The sequence below is a fragment of the Frankliniella occidentalis genome, unplaced genomic scaffold, assembly GCF_000697945.3.
Source record: "Frankliniella occidentalis isolate FOCC.00 unplaced genomic scaffold, Focc_3.1 Scaffold3, whole genome shotgun sequence".
NCBI lineage: Eukaryota > Metazoa > Arthropoda > Insecta > Thysanoptera > Thripidae > Frankliniella > Frankliniella occidentalis.
In genome coordinates, this window is record NW_026267133.1 from 1726245 (window position 1) to 1745872 (window position 19628).

The 19628-nt window shown below is 38.9% G+C and overlaps 3 protein-coding genes across 6 annotated transcripts; 1 reads left to right on the forward strand and 2 right to left on the reverse strand.

The window, feature by feature from the left end:
- Positions 1 to 937: 937 nt before the first annotated feature.
- Positions 938 to 4265, reverse strand: LOC113209231 (general transcription factor IIF subunit 1). 2 transcript variants are annotated; one of them, XM_026426652.2, is made up of 13 exons: positions 4067 to 4265; positions 3670 to 3773; positions 3446 to 3580; positions 3187 to 3321; positions 2942 to 3112; positions 2733 to 2863; positions 2453 to 2575; positions 2257 to 2374; positions 1933 to 2167; positions 1778 to 1850; positions 1600 to 1684; positions 1341 to 1490; positions 938 to 1263 (listed from the first exon to the last, which is right to left on the reverse strand). In XM_026426652.2, the coding sequence occupies exons 1-13, from the start codon at positions 4097 to 4099 to the stop codon at positions 1029 to 1031; spliced, it is 1728 nt and encodes a 575-aa protein (XP_026282437.1). In that variant the 5' UTR covers positions 4100 to 4265; the 3' UTR covers positions 938 to 1028. The 2 variants fall into 2 exon arrangements, with proteins under 2 accessions (XP_026282437.1, XP_026282436.1); XM_026426651.2 differs by having other exon boundaries at positions 1772 to 1850.
- A 113-nt stretch (positions 4266 to 4378) lies between these two features.
- On the forward strand, positions 4379 to 11296 carry LOC113209230 (protein RRP5 homolog). 2 transcript variants are annotated; one of them, XM_026426650.2, is made up of 21 exons: positions 4379 to 4496; positions 4830 to 4907; positions 4995 to 5102; positions 5176 to 5343; positions 5420 to 5720; positions 5811 to 5986; positions 6063 to 6332; positions 6485 to 6723; positions 6802 to 7006; positions 7091 to 7333; positions 7416 to 7608; positions 7712 to 7884; positions 7973 to 8272; positions 8358 to 8603; positions 8680 to 8957; positions 9083 to 9785; positions 9870 to 10130; positions 10215 to 10397; positions 10478 to 10679; positions 10771 to 10939; positions 11024 to 11296. In XM_026426650.2, exons 2-21 carry the CDS (start codon positions 4839 to 4841, stop codon positions 11202 to 11204), a joined length of 4668 nt encoding a protein of 1555 aa, XP_026282435.1. In that variant the 5' UTR covers positions 4379 to 4496; positions 4830 to 4838; the 3' UTR covers positions 11205 to 11296. The 2 variants fall into 2 exon arrangements, with proteins under 2 accessions (XP_026282435.1, XP_052122498.1); XM_052266538.1 differs by having other exon boundaries at positions 4408 to 4518.
- LOC113209229 (daf-12-interacting protein 1) lies at positions 11200 to 19606 on the reverse strand. 2 transcript variants are annotated; one of them, XM_026426648.2, is made up of 14 exons: positions 19321 to 19606; positions 19053 to 19177; positions 18794 to 18975; positions 18588 to 18694; positions 18219 to 18505; positions 16116 to 18151; positions 14710 to 16019; positions 14012 to 14593; positions 13840 to 13932; positions 13591 to 13725; positions 13399 to 13492; positions 11638 to 11892; positions 11500 to 11563; positions 11200 to 11420 (listed from the first exon to the last, which is right to left on the reverse strand). In XM_026426648.2, the coding sequence occupies exons 1-14, from the start codon at positions 19441 to 19443 to the stop codon at positions 11312 to 11314; spliced, it is 5502 nt and encodes a 1833-aa protein (XP_026282433.1). In that variant the 5' UTR covers positions 19444 to 19606; the 3' UTR covers positions 11200 to 11311. The 2 variants fall into 2 exon arrangements, with proteins under 2 accessions (XP_026282433.1, XP_026282432.1); XM_026426647.2 differs by having other exon boundaries at positions 13591 to 13758.
- Positions 19607 to 19628: the final 22 nt, after the last annotated feature.

Here is a 19628-nt window from a genome sequence, read left to right on the forward strand (position 1 = left end):
CGGGAAAACTGCCGGTATGTCAAAGGTGAAAACGACCCCCGCCCCGGTGCCGTTAAATTGTCTGAATGCTTTTTACGTAAAACTCGCAGATTGCAAACAGTTCTGTTTCAAAAGAAACTAGCCGGGGAAGCGATCTCCTTCCCCGACACTGGGCTAACTAAAATGCTTTGATGACGCATCCGCTGGAGACTCGGCGCGGCGCGCTGAGCGCCCGACGGACCAGCGATACTCGCCCGCGGGACTGCCGTCCGGAGCGGGTGGCCTACCCTGCCGACCGCGGGCGCTCACGCAGATGCGCGAGCACCCCACCCAAACTGGAGGTGATTCACGAGAGGGACTGTCGGCAGTTTCAGTCTAAAGCACTACAGTTATTCGTTCTGTCGAATCGTTTTCATTGTCCTTACTGAGTTCAGTGGAGCGTGACCACAATGTGGTCACATTTTGTTGGTTATTCCAACCCCCAAACGGGCAGCCGAACTGAACGCGTTAATTGAAACTCCTTATTGGTTTGTAAGTTTCTTTGACAGGCTTCTAAAACCTTCTTGACTAGCTCAGGTAGGGAAACGAAAATACTCGGAAGGGTGTGAAGGGCAGAGTCGCGGACATTCTTTCCGATCCGGCCGAGTCCACAAAGTGTCCAAGGGACGCGACCCCCCGGCTGGCGGCCACCTCCCGGGCTCAAATAAATCCACTCACCTTGGATTTGGCGGCACCAATGTGCGGCCCGGCCCCTACCCAGGGGCTCCGTCGGGCCCCGCCTGCAGGGCCTGGCCCTTCACTAAATCATTGACGGACGCCGCGAGAAGCCGGGCTGGGCCAGGGTCTGGACCGGACTGCACGGGACAAGCGCCGGGTCTGCTGCCCACAGCATCCTACTCGTGGGCTTGGGTAGTACCCGCGGTAGTACCCCTGTATGTGATTATAAAAGCGAACCAACTTGTGGAACATGATACTTCGTCCTGTTTATTTACAAAATACACACATATGTATGCCAGCATACGAGTGTACAAGCCACCAGTGGCCATTGTCTAAGTGCTTTCAGCAGGTTTCGGTGCACCTTGCGCCTTAATTGAAAGATACATCTTGCCCTTGATAGTTTGCTTCACAGGGTTGATTTTCTTGAGAATTTGAGTCATAATATTTACAAGCTGATCTGAGCTAAGGCCAGTCTTTTTGCTTTTAAACTTCTGGAGAAGTTCAGTCGTTGTCATCGGTTTCCTCATCAGATAACGCCGCACGGCATCTTCAGTGATACCGGCCTCACTGCAACAAGAAAATGACATTGGCCACGACTGCAAAAAGAGGATACTGATTAAACTGTGCACATCGGTGGTTCTTACCTTGCTCCAGCTAAATACGGTGAAGCTGAAGCAGAAGCAAAGTTGTCCAATTTGGCTTTCTTTGCGGCAACAGCAGCTAGGGCATCACTAGTAGCTTTCCTTTTACCATCTGGCTGCAGTGCAGGACTGGCTGATCTTGAGCTATTTCCACTGGAAATATTAAGATTTCAATCAACATATTGTGAAAACCTCCAATGAATGAGTTATTGACTTAACAAGACTGTTTTAAAAAAATGATGAATGATAATCAATCCTGTACCTATTTGATTCTTTTGCGTCCTTTTTGGAATCCTTCTTCTTACTTCCTTCAGGCTCTGAATCTGAACTCAAATCACTCATAGAATCTGCAAGGAATATAAACAAAGTACTTGAGTGATATCTGTGTTTGTTACTAAGGACGTATTTAAATTCATAGACAAGTCTGTTCTTACCATTACCCTTGTCTTTCTTATCATTTGAAGTCGATGCAGTCTTGCTGGATGGGGTTTCAGAACTATCTGCTTCACGCTTCTAATAAAGTAATTGGAATTCAACATTAGGAAACAGGGCACAACATAACTTACAATTAGTAACAGACCACTTTAGCACAAACCTTTTTCTTTTTCTTCTTGCTGCGGTCTTTTTCTGTTGCAGCCTTTTTGGTTTCAGCTGCATCCTTCTTGCTTTCTTCACCCTCCTTCTTATCTTCGGCATCACTGTTCTCTTCTCCCTCTTTCTTCTTTTCCTCTTCTTCAGAATCTTCATCAGAAGTTAAGAGTTTCCTCAGGGCATCTTCTTCAGCAACACCTTTCATTTCATCTTTAGCCTTTTCATCATGGTCTGAAACACTGCAGTGAGATCATGAAATAAAGTAAAAGTAGATATGTATTTGAAAAGGTTGTCAATAGTATTTGGAAGATGGGGGAAGGCACAATACCTGACTGATGAATCTGATATATAGTCAACTTCTCTGCCTTCCTCATCACCATCATCACTCTCTTCAAAAGCCTCATCATCTGAATCTTTCTTTTTCTTCTTCTTCTTTGCTTCTGCCTCTGGAATCAAATTTTCAGTAATGTCAAATTTTTTGTTAAGTTAAGGAACTCATGCAAAAAGTTTGATTTGTTCTGCACCTTTCTTTCCTTTTTTCTTTTTCTCAGCCTTTTCTTCTTTATCATCATCTTTTTCTTCATCACCATCGGATTCAGATTCATCATCTGAATCCATCCATTCCTCCATGTCTGATATTTTTAATTCTGAAATAATACAACAAAAACACTTACAATAATAAAATTGGAACAAGAAAACTTAGTTTTTACCTGTATATACACAAATGAAATTTATGGAAGAGAGAAAATTCTCTGGGCACTTCTCGAGTTCACAAAGGGAAATAACTAGAAAAATATTCCCTACCTTTAGATTTCTTTCCACCTCCCCCCTTGCGTTTTCCTTTAGCTTCGTCTGGGTCATCAAGGTCCACATCCTCATCAGGACGCAAACGTTTCCTCATCATGAGCGAGAAAAAGTTTTGTTGTTTGTTTCGTCTAAGAATAAAATGTTATCAGAAATTCCTGATTTCAAATTATTAACCAATTAATGAACAGAAATACAACAACACTCACCTTCCAAATTCTTCCTCGGCTTCTTCAGCGGAAAGTGCTTTGTAACGTTGAATGGGTTGAAAATTGTACCACTCTTGTAATGGATACGCTTCAATGATTCCATCCTCCGCTTTCATAAAAACATAATATCCAGCATTCTCAGACACCCCTCCTTCACGAATACCTTTAAATCTGAACAGACAAACTCAGTCAAGAGGAAACTACTTGAGTAAAACAGATGTTTGAGAAAATATTATGTGACTCACTTTTTCCCTTTGCTCCCTCCAGATTTTAAAATCCATGGTTGATCTTCAGGTTTGTACTTCCTTGCCACAATTCCAAATTTCTTGCGCCGCGCCTCCTCACGTGCCTCGCGACCAAATTCACTACCAGCTCCGAACCTATGGAAAACCAAAAATGAAATTTATGGTCAAATTTTAAAATCATTCTCAACTTAATTCTTTTGGTTCACTGTGCTGTACAGATCATAGGATGATAGTAGGTAAAAAAAAAGAGAGGTCTTACTTTGGCATATCTTCATCAAACCCTTTAAATTCCTTAGCATTGTTTTCCCGTTCCATTCGGATCTGCTTCCATGTAGTGAAGTCAACATTAAGTGTAGAATTAAAACGCATCATATGGAACTTTTTCTTAGTATTCCTGCAGCAGAATAGTATTACAATTATTTCAAGAACAAAGCGTAACTTTCAAAGTAGAATTAAAAGTAAAGAAAGGATAGGAAAACTTACTTTGGAACACGAATAGAAAACTCCTGCACCTGAGGTTGTTGGGATGTGGTAGCAGAACCTGAGGCCAACGATGGACCAGCACCCGGCATACCCGGCCCAGGTTTCTGGAAATATAATAAGAGTTAAAATTGAAAGCTCTTGAAAAATTGTGTACAATTTTACATAATGATTAAATATTATAGAGGGATGAGGTGGCTAAACGAAGGATTGACAATGCAAGGGATAATTGTCTTGTTTTAAGTGTTCAATAATTTCTTAACAAAGGGAAGATGAATTAAAACTTCTGAGTCCTACGATTTTCATGATAAGTAGGTAAAGAAGTGAGTGGTAAGAGGTATTATATGGAACATAACCTGTATCAATTGTATCTGATACATTGACACACATCAAAATTTACCTTCACTTCTTTGGGCTGAATTTGTAGAGCCATGATTGCACAGTCTTTAATCAGTCTTTTTCAGAACACGAACTAGAACTTATTTGTTAGATCTTGATCTCATTCTCAAATACATTTCGAGGATTGAGGCCGGGCCGGATAGAACATTAGAATGAACAAAACATATGATAGAAAAAGATAGAACTGTCACGACCGACCGACACGAACCGCCGTTACCGCACTTTGACTGGCTACGACGAATTTTTGGGAACGTTGTCACTAGCTTGTTTTTTAATTTCTACCCCGTGTTGCCCGGATAATTTCTCATACAGTGAAAACAAACTGCGGTTCGCTGGTTAGTTCTTCTCGCAACACGCAACACACGTGTTACTAGCAAACCCAAATATTTAGCCATTATATATATCTGGTTGACGTGTGACAGTAGTTGCAGGTACTTCTGTAGTTTAAGTAGTGTTTGTACTGCCACTTTTTATTCATTTTCTGCCTATTTAGCCTAATTTTGAACTAGGAAAAATGATAACAATCCCTTAGTTCTACGCAGGTTAGGTGTCCACAATTGGCTCCTGCTTACCGAATTTAAATCGTTTGTCTTTATGCATTTAAGAGCTAAAACGTACCACATATGTGTTCAGTCGTCGTTCCCGTCTCTCATGCTCTTTTCAAATTTTAATAAGAAATCTTAAGAAAACAGTGTTAAATTAGCTTGGATTTGTATCACATTTGCTTGGTATATCATTATATTTCTGATCTCTTTTCTTCAAAGATTTCCAAAATGGCTATTGAAGAAAAAGCTTTTCCTCGTGGTGGGGCTCCCGTATTCTCAAACACTAAGAAATCAAATGTAAGTATATCAAAAATATTCGAGTATATTGTACATGCTAATAAGTATGCTGGTTGTAATTAATCTTTCCACTTTTGTTCTATTTAGTTATTTGATCAAAAGAAAAAGAAGATAAAGAATAAGAAAAAAGTTAAACATCAGGCAGTCACAGGGTCAGATCCTAAATTAATTTCATTGGATGACTTGTCATACAAGGTGGTATTTCAATAATTTTTAAAAAAATTCTCCCCTGTACGATATTGTTTTTACTGTTTATTGTATTTTACAGACTCTCACTGAGGGAATGATAGTATTAGGACGAGTAACAGAGATCACCGACTATTACCTCCATGTTTCTTTGCCTGGCTTAATATCAGGAAGGGTTCCTGTCACACAAATTTCAGAACCTTACTCGCAATTGTTGCAGTCCATGAGCCAAAGTGACGACAATATAGAGGTAATATTTTTCTTCCTTCTATGTTATTTTATTATGTCAAAAATTTATCTCATTTGATATATAATTTTCCTCTTAGGCTCTATGTCCTCTCTCTGAGCTATTTTATAAAGGTCAGCTTGTTTTGGCTCAAGTATGGCAAATTCGCAAAACCAGTGATAACCGGCATGTTATCACTTTAAGTCTTGATCCTCGAGTATTGTATACTGCTTGGTCTCATGCAGCCATGGCAAAGAAGGGTCTTATAATCACAGCGGCTGTCAAAAGTAAAGAGGAACATGGATATGTAATGGATTGTGGTGTAAATGGTTTAAGAAGTTTCCTTAAAGATGACAAGGTTCAAAGCTATTGTGACACATTTAACTCTGGAAGACCCCTAGGTTTGTCTGACTTTTTTTTTTTTTTTTTTTTCTTATCTATTCCAGCAAATACTTGAAATATTTTCATCTGTGATTTGCTGTATATTTCAGCTGTTGGTCAGTTAGTGCGAACTGTTGTTGTCAAAGGGGAACCATCACCAGCTGCTTCAAAAGTTGAACTCTCTGCTGACCCTGATGACGTCTGCAAACACGAGATTAACGGTTCTCAACCGGTTGACATGCAACATATTATGCCCGGAATGAGGTTTAAATTATCTGTTGCTGATGTAAGTTGGTTATATAAGATAGTTATATGTTGATACAGTTTCTCCAGCTTCATGAACAATTGCATTTCATTTTCAGTCCATGCGTGATGGGGTGATGGTTAATTTCATGTCCTCTTCTGGTTATCTTCACCGTAATCATATTCCAATATCTAGTTCTGCAAAAGAAGCCATGCCTCACCTAGAGCATGGCTCCTCAATTTTTGGACGTGTGCTGTACATTACACCTATTGTAAAGCATGTCTTTTTTAGTGCTTTACCTTGCGTCAGTGACCCTCTGATGGAAATTCCGAAACCTTCTCCTGCTGAAACTAATTTTGGGATTGGTGACACAGTTAATTCTGCTAAGGTAAACAATATATTTTCTTCTCTACAAATATCTTTCTATTTGGTTTATACATTATGTGTAGATGTGTTACAGTAAAAGCCCGGAGAACTGCAAATCCGGAGTTTGACCGGCCAAACCCCGGTTTAACTATGATATTTTATTTTCCCATGTAGGTTACTGGAGTGAGCGGGAAAGGAATTTTTCTGAACCTTGGCAAAAAGAATAGCAAGGTCCGTGGTTTCGTACCAGAGCGCCGCATTGGTTTTAATTTTAAGGGTAAGGTAGAAGATGATGCTAATTCAGCAACAATGTTACAACGATTGAGGGATAAGTATCCTCTTGGAAGCACTGTGCGATGCAGACTGATTCACTATGATAGCATGATAGAGACCTATGTCTGTAGTATGGAAAAGTAGGTATTTTTTAAGAAGACCTTTTTTGTGTTTCCATTCACTTTAGACATCATTTTCACCATATACTTTGATTACAGATCAGTTTTGAATGAGAAGTACCTGACCTTTTCTGATGTACAAGTCAGTTCTGTAGTGCCATGTGTGGTGGACCAAATTCGAGATGGAGGAATAGTTGTTAGAGTTGGCATGTTGAATGGATTTGTACCAGCAGCTCACTCTGCAGATGTTCCATTACATCAGCCAGCAAAGAAGTATAATCCTGGTCTCAGGGTTACAGGAAGGGTACTATATTACTTACTTCTTGAAGCAACTACTGCAGTATACTAAAATCAGTGGAAATTGTATGTTTTCTTACACTTGTTTTAGGTTCTGAAAGTGGATCTTGATAAGCATAAATTAATAATAACCCTGAAAAACTCACTTGTTACTAGCCAAGACCCCATTATAATGTCCTGCCAGAGTGCTCGCAAAGGGACCTGTTATACAGGCACTGTAGTGGCAATATCATCAAAGGGTGCCATTGTGTCTTTCTTTGGTGATGCGAAAGGTTTCCTTGAAAACAGTGAGCACTGTGTCCCCACAGGTCATAAGTTCTTCCTTGGACAACTTGTATGTAACCCTCTTTTTCTTTCTAAATTAGATTTCTTATCTTAGCTATTCAGCAATATCTACAGTTGCACTTATTTTTCAGGTGAGATGCTATGTCCTCAGACGTAATGATAATCAACTGAAACTTACTCTTATTCCTCCAAGTCAAAGTTTTAAACTTGACCAAGCTGCTTGTAAAACGGTGTTGGTTGGACAAGCTTACACCCTTGAAGTCTTATCAGTTGAAAATGATGGTCTCCAAGTTAAGATAACTGATGAGGGAGAGTCCTATAATGGTGTGTGAATCTTAGAGCTGACATGTGTTTAGAAGTATATGCAGCAATTGGTTCGAACAATGTTACTAATACCTATCTGTCATTTGTTCTTTAAAATTTTCAGCTACTGGTGTCATTCCCATCTTCCAGCTGAGCGATAACCTTGATATGTGCAAATTACTTCTTGCTACTTTTGAAATTGGAACTGTGTTGACGAATGTTTGGTGCTTCAGCAATGGTAAAGGGAAAGAACCTGTAGTGTTTTCAATGAGGTCCTCTGTAACCCAATTTTTCAAGGTAAATACAAAAACACTGCACAATTACATTTCCTGCGACTTTGTCCATAAAAAACGTATTAACATAACACTTTTGTTTTTGTTTTCAGGGCACTCACGGGAAAATTGCTTCCAAAAAGCTTCTAGAGGCTGTCTGTCCTGGTTGGATTCTACCATGCTCTGTTCAAAAAATTCATCCCTCCTACCTTTTACTCCAAGTACCTCTTGCCTCAGTATCAGGTTTGGTCAAAGTTAGCCGTGAACTGGTGTGTGAGCAAGATGAAGATATTTTAAGTATTGGTTTAGTGGAAGGCCAAGGAATTCAAGCAAAAGTTCTAAAAGTTATTGCTGAAAAAAACACCCTTCTTTTAGGGTGCAGGAAGAGTGAGCTTTGGGACGGAGAGCTGGAGGTATAGTAGTGCTTAATTTGGATACATATTGTTGTTCATGCAGATTGCTTGTATTCAAATTCCATTTTTTTTCTCTTCATTTTAGACTTGTGTCTTGTACCTCTCAAAGTATCTCTCTGATCAAGAGCGTCTACAGGAATATGCTAAGAAAGCAGGAAGTCCTCTTGGAGCTTTTAATGTTGGGGGCAAAGTTAGTGGTGTGGTATCAGAAAAAACTGATTGGGGTTTTGTGTTAAAACTTACAAATGGAGCCCGTGGGGAAGTTACATTTTTCAATGCTGAAAGTGATGACCTTGATGTAGGAACTAGAGTAAATGGCAAAATTCTTAATGTATGTACAAAATGTTTTGTTTGGTTTTTTCAAACTATTATTACTTTTTCTTATTTGTTCCCTTGATGCTTTTCAGATTGATTTTCTGAGAGGGCATGTTGAATTGTCCATACGTAAAGAAGTTTGTGCTTCTATCCATGAAAGATCATCTGAAACAGGACTTTTCATTGATCCAGATGTTCAGCTTCGAGGTCCAACCCTCCTTGTAACTCCTGAATTTATTCTTATTCGACTCAAAGGAGAAAACAAGCCTTGTCTTGCATATATTCCTACATATCTGTATCCTCATGGCAAATCAATCCTCAGTGCACCAGAGCCCTTCTTTGGTATTGACAGGAAAGTTATTGTGAAAAGGTAGGCATCAATTTTAGACTAAGAGATTACATATGGTTTTTCTGGAACATGTAATATGGTACTGTATGTATCATATAATATCCCAATCAATAACAATTCATTAAAACTTTTCAAAACAATTTTAGGTGCAGTAACGGAATAGTTATTTGTTTACCTAAAGAAGTAGTTGAGAACAGAAAGAAGATAATTAAACAAAAGGAAAAGATTGAGAAGAAAAAAACTGTGAAGAAGGAAAGATACTTTCAGATAATGGCTCCAGAGGACATTAAAAAGGAAGATGAGGATGATGAGTTAGAATCAGCCCAAAGAGTCTTGGATACACAAAATGATATTAAAATTATTGATGCTGAAATGGATGAAATAAGTGATCAGGAATCTGTTGATGTAAGTGATGATTCTGACAGTGACTCCCCCGACAATTTGGAAAAGAAATCAGATCATGAGAAAGAAAATGTTACTCAGAATTCATCAAAGTTGGGGAAGCGAAAACTGTCAAATGTTGGTCAGGATCTTGAATTGTCTGAGAATAGTAAAGTGAAGAAAAAGAAGAATAAGGAACTAAGCCTGAATGAATCAAATGATCCTGAAGTAGAAGAAGTTACAATTAAGAAAAAAAGGAAAGATGCTTGTCTTGAGGCTCTCCAAGATGATGGCCCAAGTGGGCTAGGACCTCAGGCTAAGAAGAAAAAGAAAAAAGTTATAGAGGTTGATCTTGAAAGCATTGATGATTCTGCTTGTGGAGACAATTTAGTGTCGTCAAATGGAAAGAAACCTACGTTAGAAAATCCTGGTTTTATGTGGGATATTGACCCAACAAAATTCATGGAGGTATGTTTTTTATGAACTTATTTGTGTTCTGTTCTATATAAGATTTTGTACGGATTCATTTTGTTTGTTTCCTCCAACTGCTAGGTTTTAGAACCGACAAAAGACAATTCTAGCAGTGATGATGATTCAGATGAAGATCAAAATCCAAAGAAAAAGAAAAGTAAGAAGTCAGCTGCAGAGCGGAGAGAGGCTACCAGACTTGAAGAAGAGAGATTACAGAAAGTTGAAAGAGAACTATTGGATCCTAATCGTCAGTTATCATCATGTGATGACTTTGATAGGACGGTTTTGGCTAACCCTGATAACTCTGCAATTTGGCTACGATATATGGCATTTCATCTTCAGGTATTTAAAATAGCATCTCATCTTGAAAGGGGTAATTTCTTATGTTAAAAATAGTTACAGTAGTTCATATTTTTCCTGTTATAGGCCACCGAAATTGAAAAGGCTCGAGCTGTCGCTCACAGAGCTATTAAGTCAATTTCGTACAGAGAAGAACAAGAAAAATTAAATGTATGGCTAGGTCTTCTTAATTTAGAAAATCTGTATGGTACGCCCGACAGTTTGAAGACCACACTTGATCAAGCTCTCCAGTCAAATGATCCCTACAAGGTACTGTATTTACCTTTTGTGAAAAACAATCAACTTAATACCTTTTTGGTTTTCTCTTTGTAAATTTATGCTTTCATTAGATACGGACACACATGGTCAGATTATATGCAGAAAATGGTAAAAATAGAGAATTAGAGAGTGAAGTTAGGCTTGTTGTCAAGAAGTTCAAGGAAACTCCAGGAATGTGGCTTGACATAGGCACTGTCCTTATGACCTGTGGATATATTGATAAAGCAAGGACTATTTTGCAACAAGCCCTACCACACATGAGGAGCAAAAAAGGTAAGTTTTGTTCAAGTAAAGTACCTCTCCTCAATTCGGAACTTCCATGTATTACACCATTAACCTTGATTGATACATTGACCTTTAACAGAGTCAGTAGATCTTGTTGTGCAATTTGCCTTGATGGAAGCCCGAAATAATAATATGGAACAAGCCAAGGCCCTCATGGATCCAATATTAGCATCGTACCCTAAGAGACTGGATGTGTGGATCGTCTACTGTGATATGCTTGTAAGAGCTAAAGAAATTGCAGAAGCGAGGTTTGTAAATTTTATACCCTATTTGCTAAAATTTTCTAATGGTCATACAAATGGATAAAAATTTTAAAACTTTTTAAATTGCAGAGAACTCTTAGAAAGGGCTGTTAGTCAAAAGATGCCATCTCAGAAAATGAAAACCCTTTTTACTAAATATCTGCAGTTTGAAGAAGTTCATGGCTCTACAGAAGGCCAAGAAAAAGTTCGAAAAATGGCTGCTGATTATGTTAAGCAAGTTTCAGGAGAAGATACAAAGGAAGATATTTAGTTCATTTGTATTCTTTAATTTGACACAACAGAATGTCAATTGTTCTTTAAAATATTACTGATTAACAATAAAACAATTCATGAAAACAGTTATTTCATCATTCTTTTTTAAAAGACTTCATCATGGTCAGACAGTACTTGCCGGCGTTTCGACGTCAGTCTGAGAGGAGGGCGGGGTTTATATAAGTCATCACTACTGTAATGTTGCTTGATGCGACTGAAATTTTTAAAGTAATTAATGTCAGCAATAGGGTAAGGTACAGGACAACAATCGTTTACTTTTCCCCGAAACATACCTGCTATCAAGCTTGCTTGCCTCTGCACTTACATCTTTGTCAGAAGCTTCAGAGCTAGAAGATGCTATAACAAGATGAAGTTAAATCAGAATCGCAATAATTTAAAAAGACATATGGTACTTGCATATTTGATCAAACCTTTAAGTTTTTTGGTTGGTCCCTTATCATAAGTGGATGCTGAGACATCACTATCGGGACTAAGAGGAAGGGAGAATTCACTGGAAGACAATGCAGCAACTGCAGGTTTTACAGAGAACTTTTTATTTCCCTTATAGTTTTTGCTTAGACCAACTCTCTTCACACCAGAGAGGGGGATAGACTTCCCTTGCTTTCCTGATAATGTGTTGGGCAAGTTTGAATGAGAGTTTGAGGATAGCTTTTCAGATCCTGATGCTGTAAATAAACGAATTACTGTGGTAAAAGAGGGGATGATTTTTTAAAACAAATGCTAAGTGTACTAAATCTGGCAAACAAACCCACAAATAAACTCAAGTTAAAGTAAAACAATCAAAATGAATTTCATAATTTTCATAAGAAATCATCATTCAATCCACTAACAGAAAGCAACAGGCAGTACGACATGCAGCAAAACAGCTCTCCACAACAGATGTAGCAAGACATGCACGGACAAAGTCTTCATAATGAATATTACCTGTACATCAGGTTTCCCCTCCTTCCTACAAGGATGTAATGCCAATTGCCAATTGCCAATTGCATGTTATTTGAAGACATGAAAAGTAGTACGATCTCTTCAAGTTCATTTTTAGAAGCAAACTATGGTTGGAGAAGTCAGATACATACATACTATTCAGGAGAAATAGTATTTATTTAAGGATATAACTAAAGAAGTTGTAGAAACAAATAACCAGTCTTTTTCTACAGTATACTCCGAAGGAAGAAAACATGGCGCCCTAGAGTACACACACATGATGGGTGAGATGGCTAAGAAATGCATAAAGTCAGAGGTATGAAAGATAATACCTGAACCTGAATATGTTCGACATAAGAATATTCACAACATCAAGCCCAACATACATGTAACAGTAATCTCTTCTCTTTGGGTAAAAGCACAGAAAGACACAGATATTTTGAAACCAACTCTTCGAAACTAAAGCAGCAATGATTCCTAATCACCAGAACTTAAATTTCAGCAAGACAATGATGCGATGCAGTGCAATGCAGCATAACATGACAGGACACAGTGCATTTTTCATTATTTTTCCTTTTGTCATAGCCCTTACATTTTCTCAACTTTTCTCAAATTTAGGTGTACTTTGAAAAACATGCGCAACTCATGAAAGATATTTAGCAAAATCATACCTTGAGAGAGGCAGCTTCTGTACTATGTACAATGCAAATTAATTATGCTCATCTGACTACTACATAGATAACTCACTCTTTTTAGACCAAGAGTTCAGTGAATTTCCAATCAACACAAAAAAAAATGTGTGGGTCTCCCATTAAATTCAAAAATATCCCAAACAACCTGTACAAACCCTTAAGATTAGCAAACCTCATAGTTTGCTAGAACCTACTGGATGACTTCTCTTCCAACAAAACATGGCTTACAGTACATATGCATTTACAAAGCCACTTGAGGTGACACATACAGTACTTACAAGTAAACTTCTATTAAAAAGTAAAGAAACAAAGGAAGAAATGAAAATTAACACAGCTAATTCTACTTAGGTACCTGTGTTTTGGTATCAATGTGCTGGCCTAATGCGGACAAATCCAAACAAATTTAAATGCAATTGCACACTTTTGAGAAATAAAAATTTCAAGCACAAAACCAAGCAACCTCCAACAAAGACCAATTAAAATGCACCCTTTGGATTGAATAAACCACATACATAACAATAAATGAATCATGCAGTTGAACATCAAATCACAAATCACCTTCATCTGGACCGCCCAAACCACTCTCCATCATAAGATTCTTCAGGGCAGTTCCAATAAGATCATTTTCATTATTTGTGTTATCTATTTCATCCTGTAGAGTAAGAACATGATCAGAAACTATGAGGTAGAAAATTTAATTACTGGTGTATTTCATTTGTCATTCATTTCACAAAATTGGCAGTTGTTTACCTCACTATTTGAATTATAAGAATCTCTATTCCATGAATATGATGGTTCTTTGTTATGGCAACTAATTGATTTGGAGGGTTGGCTAACTGCTGAGGATTTATTCTCTATTGGGGTATTGATTTTGTTCTCTTTCTCCTGTTGATCAATACTTCCAGATACAAAAAGCTCCTGAACATAATGTGGTAATCCAAAAAATGTGACTAATTGAAATATCTAGATATAATGAGATTTTATGAAACTATTACTCACCCTTGTTTCATATTGTGAAGTAGATGTAGATAAAACTTGTGCTTCAGACTTGCACAGTTCACTTTCCATTGCAATAGGTGTATCAACATCCTCCTGGTGAAACAATCGTTTTGAATTATAAAGCTAACTATTGGGTTTAAAACGGAAAAATAACTTTATGGTGATAGTATACCAGGTTTTTGTCTTCAACGATAGCCTCAAGTTCCTCTGATTCTTCTTCATAGTCAAAAGTAGACGTGAACTCATCATTGGAGTATCTCTTGTTGGGTTTCCTTGCACGTCGAGACTTTTGTTCTGTAGGAGCAGGATCGTTTGCTTCCTTCGAATTGAATCTACAGCGCTTCCCTTCAAAATTGTCCTCAAGTGATTTTCTTCGTTTTGTGCGGTTCTTATGTTTTGAACTAGTACTGCTTGATTTTAGATCGGGCAAATAATTTTTCATTTTATGTTTGGTAACAGGTGAACTTTGTTCTGCTAATTGTGCTGCTTGATTATCAGATAGCACAGAGAGAGAGAGCATTATATTATTACTCTCCAGTCCACAGTTGCTTTTGGTGTCATCTAAGTTCAGGATTTCTTCCTCCTCTGAATCCGATCCTGAATAATCTGAAAGAGCACATAATGCTTTGCTTTGTTCTAAGTTTTGAACATAAGCAAGAAAAGCATCATCATCTGATTTGGATGGCCAATCTGTTTCAAAATACATTGTAGGAGGCCCATGGTCCATCAGAGGTAATTCAGCTTGATGATCAACCTGGAAAATTTATTTACTTTAGAGACCAGAATACTAATTGTAAGTTCTTAAACAAGAGAATGTAAAAATAAAGACTACTGAGTAGTTTGTAAAAGGTTTACATATGTATAACTTACCCTGAATGAGAACTTGGACAGGTAGGTTAAATTTCTTACGGATCTTTTTTCAAGTTTTCTTACTGCTCTCATTCTCTTTGCCCTTGCATCTACTATAATTTTAGAACTATTTAGTTTTCTTATCTTCAAAATCAATTTCCCGGAAAACTCGCTTTTTGCTTCATTGTCTTGTAAAAGAGGCCGTTTCTTGAAGGGTAATGATGATGAAGGACCATGGGTATTAGGAGATAGTAATAAGGAGGGTTCTGAGTAAGCACCATTCTGTTGACTTGATTCACTACTCTTGCTATTTGAATCGCTTGACCCTGTTCCTTTACTACTTTCCTGAGTGCTACTATCTTGGTTGCTTTTATTAACTGTAGAGGAAGAGGTCTGATTATTACCTCCAAACGTAGATCCATTATTGCTATCTAAATCAGGCGACCGTCGCTCATTACTAGGGCGGCAAACACTAGAATTCTTGTCTTTCCTTATTTTCTCACGCTCTTTCTCCCTTTTTTTCTCATCTTGCCTCACAGATTCCTTCTTTGAACGTTCTTTGTCTCTATCTGACTTCCTGTCTTTATCCCTACTGTCTCTATCTCTATCTTTGTCTCTGTCTTTTTCTCGTCTGTCACGGTCATTTGAGTGGCTTTTGGAGGACGATTTTGACTTGTCTTCAGATTTAGATGACCTGTCACGACTTTTATCCTCATGTCGCACATTGCTGGAGCCACTGCTACTGTTCTTTCTCTCTTTGTCTCTATGTCGATGGCGGTCATCAGAACGACTTGACTTGTATCTTGAGGACGAGCTCTTTTCTTTTTCATCCCTCTTTTTATCATCTGCTCTGTGATGTGATGATGAAGAATGGCGATCTCTATCTTTCTCAGAACGATTCTTCTCATCATGCCTTGACCTATAGCTGTCTTTCCTCTCCCTACTGTGTTTTGATTTCTCATCGTTCTTCTTTGATGAGGAGTCTCTGATGGTTCGATCATCTTCCTTGTACCTTTCTTTAGTTTTCTCATCTTTTGTTCGATCTCGTTCTTTATTCTTATCTCTATCCACAGCATCACATTTCTCTACTTTATCTTTTTCCTGGGTTTGCTTTTCACAATGCCCTGCAATTAAATTTGATTTTTCAGGTACTGGGACTTCTTGAGCTGTTGTATGAGATGAACTTCTCTTATCAGAGAACTTTGCATCATGTTGTTCAGGCAATTCTCTGGACTTTCTTCCACCACTGTCTTCATTTCCATCTTCTCCGTGAGCAGACAGTGGGCTCCATGCCAACTGCATTTCCTCTGAGCCAGATTGTGATTCTTCATCTAAAAATTAAATTTAAAAACATTAATTGAAAAATGAACATTAACAAATCTAAATTATTAATAACAGCAGAGCTGCGCTACTAGGCTATAACTAACCTTGGTCGCTCTTCTTTAGTGAAGGAATAAAACTTTGTGGAATTTTGCTTGTGTTACCTAAAAATTCAAATGAAGAAAAGGTGTCCCTTTCTTCCTCCTTTGGAGATCTTGGTTCCCATCGAGGTGTTTTAGGAATGGCACTTTCATCATACGAAGGTGAGATGTATGAGTCACCACTCACCTCTTCTTCAGGGGACTTTTTTCTAATTTCTTCTGCTGATACTTCTAAAGGTGAGCATTGAGAGGTATCCAATTTAACAGGAAATTGTGTTGTTGCAGGTGGTAAGGGAGGGGTCGCTGATGGCAAGGGAGGGGTTTCAGATGGTAAGGGAGGGATTGTAGGCGGTAAGGGAGGGATTGTAGGCGGTAAGGGTGGGATTGTAGACGGTAAGGGTGGGATTGTAGGCGGCAAGGGTGGGATTGTAGGTAGTAAGGGAGGGTTAGTAGGTGGTAAGGGAGGAGTAGTAGATGGTGAGGGAGGAGTTGCAGGTGGTGAAGGAGGGGTTGCACGTGGTAAAGGTGGGGTTGCAGGTGGTAAAGGAGGGGTTGCAGGTGGTAAAGGAGGGGTTACAGGTGGTAAAGGAGGGGTTACAGGTGGCAAGGGAGCAGTTGTGGGTGGCAGGGGAGCAGTTCTAGGTGGCAGGGGACCAGTTGCAGGTGGCGGAGGAGCAGCTGCAGGTAGCGGGGGAGCAGTTGCAGGTGGCGGGGGAGCAGTTGCAGGTGGCGGGGGAGCAGCTACAGGTAGCGGGGGGGCAGTTGCAGGCGGTAAGGGAGGCGTAGTAGATGGTAATGGAGGGGTTACGGATGGTAAGGAGGGACTTGCAGATGGTAAAGGAGGGGTTGTAGATGGTAAGGGAGGGGTTGCAGGTGGTAGGGGACGGGTTGCAGGTGGAGGGGGAGCAGTTGCAGGTGGTAAGGGAGGCGTTGTAGATGGTAAGGGTGGAGTAGAAGGTGGTAAGGGAGGAACGTGAGTCAATCTTCCAGATGAGGTAGGTAGCAAATGTGGGCATTCATTAGCTGTTTCTGGGATCTCTTGCGAAACAGCAGTTTCTAAAATAAGAGATGTTCTTGGAGATAAAGGGAGATGGGAACCTTCATTTCTTTCAATTTGAAGTGGCATTGAGGGAATAGGAGGCACTTCCATGTTTGCTCTTTCAACTAATGGTGAAGTTGGTGGCAGTGGCGGACGTTCACAAAAGCTGTCAGCCAACATTGGAGATGAATGAACAGGCTTGATGTCATTACAGTAGCTGGAAGGAGAAACTGACCTTCCTGGTGCACAAATTTTCTCAGGTGGTGTTAGTGGTGGAGGCGGAGGTCTCTCCTCTGAGCTACTGTCAGCAGGGGGCATTGGAGGGAGAGGTGGCATTGATACAGGTGGTCTTTCCAATGCATCTTGACTGTCATCAAACCCATGTCGAGCTTCTTCAGAGGCTTCAACAACATTCTCTACAGTACTTTTACATTTGTTACTTTCTTCACTGAGGAAACCCTCAGATGAAGTCTTCAAGCAGCTTTGCTCATCCTGATTCTGATGTGAATTTTCAGACTGTGAGTTAAATTCTTTCATTTCATCAATATGAAGCTTATTATCTGAAGAGCCTGAGAACTGTGAATCTTCACTTTGAGGGGTAGAGTTCTCATCATGAAATTTGACATCAGAATGTTCGAATGTAGAGTGCAAGGACTCCAAATTTTTGTCAACATCAGAACAGTTATCTAGAGACATGTTATCATCAACGTTTTTAACATCTTCAGACAAGACTACAGCCTGACTTTCTTCTTTAATAATGTTGTCATGAGCCACTACTTCATGATCATTTTGAACAGTAGTAGCAACTTCTTCCTCCATGGTAAATTGGTCACCATACTCAACAACAGAGCCTCCAGGCTCTCCAGGGAACGCAGACTTTTCCTGTGCATTTTCATAACTTGTTTCAAGTGTACCATTTGTTTTGTGTGCATCCAGATCAACTGCTGATGAAATCTCAGGCTTCTCTTCTGGCTGATCTTTGGTTGCAGATTCACATGACAGTCTGTAGAGGAACACACAAGTCAGTAAGATGTCAGTGTGAGACAAGGGAATATTCATTTTTAACTTACTTGCTGTTGGAAGAAACTTTAGAAAGTTGACTGTCATCATCATTGACCTCTTCACATATACCCAAATTTCTCCTTTCTGACTTTATACTATGCCCATGTTCACTTCCATGACTAGTGAGATCAGAGATACCAGACAACTGAGATTCCATAGAATCATCGTGGTGTTGAATAATATCACTTTCTTCAACAATAGTGGAGTTTCTAGCTCGACCTTTCGTATCTGTTTCATCCTCTGAATCTTTGCTACTCTCTGGTGAGACGGGATCTAGGTCAGTTGGAAGTAAATCCTGGAAGAAAAAAAAAAGATGGAGTATTCTAATGCAATTTGTGGACAGCAGATAGAAAAGTACATTGAAAACATAAACTCACAGCTAATGTAGGAGCCTTCTGCATATGATTCTGTAGAGCAGCAGGCAGAAAAGAAAGTCCAGGCAAGAAAGGAGGTGGCTGATTAAAGAGACCAGAACTGAAAACACCTGGAAAAAGATAAATCAGTTAATTTATAATTAGTTTGAAAGATATAGAACACTTTTCAAGGAATTGATAAAAAAAACTGCAGAATGATAATTTACAACCTCCATTTTTCGAGGTAGATCCGACAGCAGATGAAGAAGTAGCTGTTGGTTTCTTATCAGGTTTGGGTATACCCTGAACACGATAAACAACTTCTTCAACTTGTGGCATGAAAACAGCATTCACTTTAGGATTAACAACTTGATCAACAATTCGTTCTACACCAGTTTCCAAAAATCCCATTCTGTGTCAAATAAAAAGAAATTAATGATATTGCAAATAATTCTAATAGCTCTGAGCACTATCAATGAAGCACATTACTCATGGATATGTTTTCGTAGGCTATCTCGTAGTTGATTCTTGTTAAGATCTGGCCTCCATACTTTCCCCTCAAGAAAGTTGGCAACAGTCGATTCAACTCTTTGATGTAAATTCTGATACGCAGGCTGTAAGGGTAGAAAAATGCCGTTTTGAAAGATCTTGTGACATACAGGTTATTAACGTTGGATAAAAGAATAAGCTGACTAGCTGTTATTGCATGGTTGCTGGTCATAACACAAAGAGTATTTAATAAGAAGAATGTTTTTACCTTGGTATCTACATCAGCTATGCATTCTTTTCTGAACTGATCAAAAGTTCCTTGAGATTTCAGTTCGCCCACGATTGTATCAATCAAAGCAGGGTCTGCATACATTATCTGGGGGCCTTCCATAGCGTAGATTAGCTCTTCTCCTCTTCTCACTCTGCGTACGAAATCCTAATGAGGCATTGATGATAAACAAGGTAGCCCTAAAACATTGTTCAAGTAAAATTCAAACTGACACTGTGAACGACAAATTCGTTTTACAAATAAATGAAACAACAAAACAAACAACAACCCTAAAAATGAGTAATGAA

Excerpts from the sequence above, each read along its gene's own strand:
- LOC113209229 (XM_026426647.2), bottom strand. The coding sequence starts at position 19,443 with ATGGAAGGCCCCCAGATAATGTATGCAGACCCTGCTTTGATTGATACA. Across the intron at positions 13,759-13,839 it reads CTTCACAATATGAAACAAGG|GAGCTTTTTGTATCTGGAAG; the intron begins GTGAGTAATAGT and ends CATTATGTTCAG. Across the intron at positions 11,564-11,637 it reads ACCAACCAAAAAACTTAAAG|CATCTTCTAGCTCTGAAGCT; the intron begins GTTTGATCAAAT and ends ATCTTGTTATAG.
- LOC113209231 (XM_026426651.2), bottom strand. The coding sequence starts at position 4,099 with ATGGCTCTACAAATTCAGCCCAAAGAAGTGAAG. Across the intron at positions 2,168-2,256 it reads ATATCAGATTCATCAGTCAG|TGTTTCAGACCATGATGAAA; the intron begins GTATTGTGCCTT and ends ATCTCACTGCAG. Across the intron at positions 1,264-1,340 it reads CCGTATTTAGCTGGAGCAAG|TGAGGCCGGTATCACTGAAG; the intron begins GTAAGAACCACC and ends TTCTTGTTGCAG.
- LOC113209230 (XM_026426650.2), top strand. The coding sequence starts at position 4,839 with ATGGCTATTGAAGAAAAAGCTTTTCCTCGTGGTGGGGCTCCCGTATTC. Across the intron at positions 7,007-7,090 it reads GTCTCAGGGTTACAGGAAGG|GTTCTGAAAGTGGATCTTGA; the intron begins GTACTATATTAC and ends CACTTGTTTTAG. Across the intron at positions 7,334-7,415 it reads AGTTCTTCCTTGGACAACTT|GTGAGATGCTATGTCCTCAG; the intron begins GTATGTAACCCT and ends CTTATTTTTCAG.